General features: G+C 39.9%; 1 protein-coding gene across 3 annotated transcripts in view; it reads left to right on the top strand.

The window, feature by feature from the left end:
• Positions 1–719: 719 nt before the first annotated feature.
• pvrl2l (PVR cell adhesion molecule related 2 like) overlaps positions 720–6,000 on the top strand; it is a 153,886-nt gene continuing 148,605 nt past the window's right edge. For all 3 annotated transcript variants that reach the window (XM_081377138.1, XM_081377136.1, XM_081377137.1), the window contains exon 1: positions 720–1,074. In XM_081377138.1, coding sequence (XP_081233264.1) covers positions 1,011–1,074 — 64 coding nt within the window. In that variant the 5' untranslated portion in view covers positions 720–1,010. The remainder of the gene's footprint in view (positions 1,075–6,000) is intronic.

Here is a 6,000-nt window from a genome sequence, read left to right as displayed (position 1 = left end):
GTCCTTCATTCCTCCTTATTTGAATAAATCGCATTGTTTTGACAGTCAATCAACGGCAGTTATGGGCCTCCGTGTAAGTATGAAGAAAGTCCGCCAATATGAGTATAAAATAGCCCATTTTAACTTACAAGTTCAGATTCGACTACTAGAACATGCAAAAACAGCCAAGTCGTCTGATTTATATTGTCTGACAATTTTGCCAGTGTGGGAAATTAACTTTTTAATTATGGAATTTAATAGTCGCCTCATGGAAATTGAATTTCAGAATGATTTCTTTTCATCATTCACCGTTTACGAGGGCATATTTTGATGAACATAAAGCAGCGTGTCGTTTATTTGTCACTATATGAACTGAAGTAAATCTTCAACTGATACAATGTCAGGAAACGCTCTGTTACCATATTTTTACATAATCGATGGTTCTTTGTTAGACTGTTGTTTATACTGTCATAAACTTTAATATCTAATTAGATTTACTATTTCGATTAAAAATAGTGCTATAATGTTATAAATTATACAACGTCAAATGTTAGGTAAAACCCAGAGGAATTTACCACTGGGGGATTTTTGTCTAAATCCCCCGTTAATTTTACTCGCATTCTGATTACAATCTCAAACAAAACAGTAGACCAAAAATATCTGGATTTTACGCTTTAATGGTGTCTCTGGAAACCAATCCACAAGTTCTAAACTTCAATGCCCTTCCATTCCACTATGACGTGACGCGACGATGACATCACGACCAATTCCATCTGTAGCGCTCTCGCGCTCGCGAACGAACAGAACAAGTGAGCTAGTCTCGTCAGGCAGAAGGAGTCAACGGCACCATCACGAGCACAATAACATACCTGCACACACTCCGGGCTTTACTAGCAGTTGGAGCGGACTGTAAGACTGAGATTCCGCCCTGACGAGCCTCAACACACCGCCTCCGGTTCGCCTCGCAAAGTGAAAGAGATTTTATGCTAAAGTTTTCAGGATTTGTTTAACCTCCCGCGGACAAGAGCGGAATGAGCGACTTTACGATGATAAACTGTTGCCTGATTCTTGGCGCGTGCCTTCTGTCCAGCCAAGGTAATGTGACTCAGTAACTTGTGGGTTAATCTTTTTTTTTTTTTTTACTGCTCAACCGGTCTCTTGTTATTTTTAAACTCTACCTACCTAGAGGTTATTTGCATGATGTAGGCGCTTAACATGAAGTCGCCCGTCCCAAGTGTATTGATACGCATGTGTCACGCTTGCGCGCGCTGATTTCTACGGCTTACCTGCTTATCTGGGTTATCCTGGTTAACTTAATAAGAGCCACTGACCGTAACCCGTATCCCTTGTCTCGTACTCCATGTTACGCAAGGTGTGGCCTGTCTGTCGTGATCAGTTTTTTTTTCTTTTTCTAAGGCTGGAAGACAGCAGGTGTAATTGAAATGTCATACTTAATCACCTGCTTTACAGTTTGAAACTTTTACATCTAAACATCATTTGTTATATGTATTATAATGTATATTTGAGGCAGGAAATGCAACAGGGTTTAGTTGTTAACACTTCGAGGTTTATGACAAGTCTATGTTGCCTACTGTAACCTTATAAAATGCAATGATGTCTGAATTTTATGTAAGTCTTCTGCTATTTTGAGATACCACTGCTATAAAATTGCATTTTAAGTTACTGTTCCCCTTGTTTGCCACACTAGTCTTGCTAGTGGTGATGGTCCTAGACATTTCTTCCCTGGTGGTTTGAACATCACAGTGATTTGATGGCGTCTCAGAGGGGCTGGTTTCCTCTGATAAGGAGAGACATGTCTGCGGTTCAGCCTAAGCTGAGGCTACACTGCAGGACTGAAGCTCTGCACATATTTAAAGACTCAAGTTTCTTGTTTTTGCCAGTGTAGTGTGCACTTTACACAACTAAATGCAGGTGTGTCAGCTACAAGATGTCGTTTTTTTAATGATTTGCACAAATAAAATAAGACAGATAAAGGAAAAATAAAGAATAAAAGCCTGTTAACATTAACAATAACTATAATGAAGACACGTCCACGCCAACAGACGATAACATTCTGATTATTATAAGCGCATGTTGCAGTTTTGTTGTCTGCCACTTTAAATTCTCAAGCATTCTGATGGGCTGTCAATGTTTTTATTGTTCATCAGCTAAAAAAAAAAATTCTGAAAGTGATTGCAACATATGTTTCTCTGGACTGTCATTGTTATAGCTGGGGCGTGGATGTCACTATTCTCTTAGAATTAGAATGATTATTAAAACGTTAAATTTATCGTCCTTGGAATGAACAGCACTTAAATGCCAAAAATATGGATGACTATTGCCTGCTTGTTTGCAGTCTCGCTGTTTCATTGGCTGCGGCTCATTGCTGCTCACCCATTTGTTGGGACAGTGTGCACACCTGTCAACTGGTCGGGCAGGTTTCAAACCAGTGTGTGCACGCACTTAGTTAACTATAATCCAGATTATTTATCGCATACTAGTTCCATACAATATTAGCTTCAGTCTTATAGTGTGCGCTTGGCTTTTCGGGTACATGGGTAGGGCTAGGAGACTCGAGATGCTGGCAAGGGGTGACTGTAAATGAAGTGTTCCCTCTGCCCATATTTCACAAGAAATAAGATGAGCATCTTGGCCATTGGATAAATGAGTTTTGGATGGATGAATCTTGGCACCACAATTAGTCATGCCAAGATTTCAGTGCCGCTCATCTCGCGTGGGTACACTCTGGGGTTCGCCTCTATTAATTTCTTCGCGGGATAAGGCGTTTTACAACTCAGGATGAACGCAAGACTTCTGGTTGCCCATTAATCTTGTTGGTACATGTCAAAGGTTTGTGTATTAGTTCTCAGAGGGGATCTTCAGGGGTGAGGTTAAGGTTCCTCGCAGTTGTCATGGAGACCTCTTTTCATTAGGGATCTGATGGCATCCATCTTGTTTTAGAGTCTTTGAGGGGAGTTTAAAACATTATTGCCGAGTGTTTAATTCAGTTTGGGATCAGGGAAGCACGACAAATGGAAGTAGATACTTTTCTTATTGGTTCCCTTTGGTCTTCCATTACTGTCAGAAGCAACAAATGTCAGAGCGGCGGCAAAGAGCAACTCCCTCACAAAGGCGTGATAATTCCCTTGTATTTCTTTTTTCTTCCCGCCGAACAATATGCTTCTATCTATGCCAACAGGTTTCCAAGAACAAAAGACCTCAGTGTCTGCATTGTCCAAAATCGAGAGTAGAATGAAACTAACACCTTCACAAGAAACCTTTCTCTGTCTTTCTTTCTGACTCTCACCCACACCCACATTGAGCATGCAAGGGACTAAAATTGCTTGTCTTTGAATGAGTGCCCTTTCCCCGCACCCCTCCTTTTTTTTCTCCCAGTGTGCATTCAAAGCTCTGTCTCAAGCCTTTGTTCTGGTGGCTTTAGTGATTGGTCGCCCTATAAGACCCTCTGTCTCCTTTTTCTTCCATTGTTTATGAGTGTCTGGAGTGCACAGGAGAGCGTTTTTCTCGGAGTGTGTTGACAAAAAAGTTTCCTCGTCTGTCCTCAATTTACCGCCGTCTCACATGGTTTACACTTTATTGTGGCCCCACTATCTAGAAGCCATTTCCGAGGTCTCTTTTGTAATGTAGATTATATATTGGAAATGACTGAGTTCCAGAGCATACAAAACCCCAAAATTGTTTGATAGCTGCAATCTTGCTCGCTGGACTTGAAAATATGCTGCAGTCGTAAATGGGGAATCAGATGTTGCCGCATAACAGATGGAAAATCTGTTCTGTGTCTCCGTCCGTCTCCCGATTTATGTGTTTGTCTCACGGCGTGAAAGAGATACTCTCAGTCTCCCAGTCTCTGACTCTCCTACCTCCCTCTTTTTTTTTCTCCCTTGTTGTCCTCCTCTGCCGCTCAGCACTGATGTGGTCATACGGTGCCGTTAGTGAAGGCCGGAGGACTCCTGGAGGCCAGCCATGCCTTCTTATCACCCACCACTGTGCTTGATAAAATGATGGTTAAAGAGAAGGATTTTTGTGTGTGGGCTCTGAGATCAGCCTTTTCTGTGACCCTGGGCTCATTCAAAGGGCTTTTCCACCCTCTTTAAAACTTTCAACACCTTCATCTTTATCAATCCTTTAAGCAAAGAGAGACAGCCATCTCTCTACTGTGCTGCATTGATGTAGGCTGCCTCAAACATTTTGGTTAGGATTTGTTTTAACTTAAAGGGTTGGTTCACCCAAAAATGAAAATTCTGTCATTAATTACTCAATCTCATGTCGTTCCAAACCCATAAGACTTTATTCATCTTCAGAACACAAATGATGAAGATATTTTTTAATGAAATCTGAAAGATTTCTGTCCTTGCATTGAAAGTCTATTCACCCAAAACTCTGATGCTTCAAAACGTTCATAAAGAGATAGTAAAATGAATCAAGCAGTTTAATCCAAGTCTTCTGGGTTAGGGTTAGGGTTATGAGGGTGAGTAATGAATGACAGAATGAAAATTTGGGTGAGCTATCGCTTTATATTAAAATTTGTTTTATAGGTTTCAGCTTTCAGCTTTCATTGTATTCTAACCTGATGGGATATATGTTTACAGCTGAAATGGTTGGTTAGGACAGTGTTTGCGTCACTATATTGAAGTTTTATTTAAAACATTGTAGTACAACAACATTAAGATTAAAGTCCTTATTGACTTCTTTAAAATGTGAATGACAACTGATTTTTGGGTCTTTTTTGTATATCTACATGCATATTGAATTGGGATTGTGGTGATTTCTTTCACACATTTTTAACCACATAGTTGCTTTAAAATGTTGATATGTTGATTTCCGTACATGCTTGACAGAAAACAAAAAAATGGAGTGCAAAGCAACTCTGTTGTGTCTACGGTTGTCACGGTACCACAATTTCAGTAGCCGGTAGTTTCCATTAACCGATGTTATGCGACTAAAACGTAATTTTTCCGTCTTGCGATAAGTCATTCCAAAAATCATGGCAACGGACGTTGGTAAGTTTATATATATATCACAGTCACGTACCACACTAGACATTATTATTATTATTATTGGAAGGAAACGTAGGCCTAGGCGTGTTATCCAAGCATTAATGGCAAGGAAAAAGCTTATACTGTGTCTGTGAGCGGCACATATGAAGTGTTTCTGGGTTTTTCTCACTCATTTCTGCTTCAAGGTCTTGATTGTGGCATTTCTTTGAGGTTTAGAATCCAGTATTTCTGTCATTCTTTTGTCTTTTATGAATTCAATAAAGAACTCCGTCTCGTATTCTGTCCAAACACACCGTGCCTTCTAAGTCAGGTGACCTGTAAATGCGCAAAAACTGTTTCCATTGCAGTTTTGCGAAATATTTCTTTTTCGAATTGCCTGAAAAACCACCTCATGCGAGCGTAAAAACTTTTTTGCGATAAATGGGAGTTTTTGCGAAATTGACGTGTTTCCATTGAGTGTATTTTCAATTCGCATTTTCAATTTGCGCAATTTGAAGGGTAATGGAAACGCGGCTACTGTCAATCATCACAGTTTCAGATTCAATTACACATTTAAATATGGTGTCAATCCAGAAACTTTACAGTGTACTTAGCAGCATGAAAAACTAAACTTGTATCAGATTGTGTATGGGTAATAAACGGAAAGTAAGAGAAGAGCCTCCCTTTATAATCACTTAGGCTCCCAATCTCTAAAGCACAAACTCACTGAATTCTGCACTCTTGCGAAAACTCGCGCAAACGTTAAAATAAAAAAGCTGTCTTAATTGTACAATGTATCTCTTATATACATTGTGTTGTGTTTACACTTTGTTGGTGAAAGGATTCACAAGCGTGTGGCTCGCTTTGAACAAAACAAAACCTTGTGAGCTTTCAGCTGTTAAGCGGATTCTGACTAGCTTACTGACTAGCACTTCTGAAAGGCCATTGCATTCACACTCTCAACAGATAGGATTGTGATTTACTACAATGCTCAACGTTTGTAAAAACACGCTTTTCTAGGACT

Source organism: Scardinius erythrophthalmus (genome assembly GCF_964197995.2).
Source record: "Scardinius erythrophthalmus genome assembly, chromosome: 10".
Taxonomy (NCBI): domain Eukaryota; kingdom Metazoa; phylum Chordata; class Actinopteri; order Cypriniformes; family Leuciscidae; genus Scardinius; species Scardinius erythrophthalmus.
The sequence above is the reverse complement of the archived record's forward strand: the minus strand, read 5'-3'. Positions and strand labels throughout refer to the sequence as shown.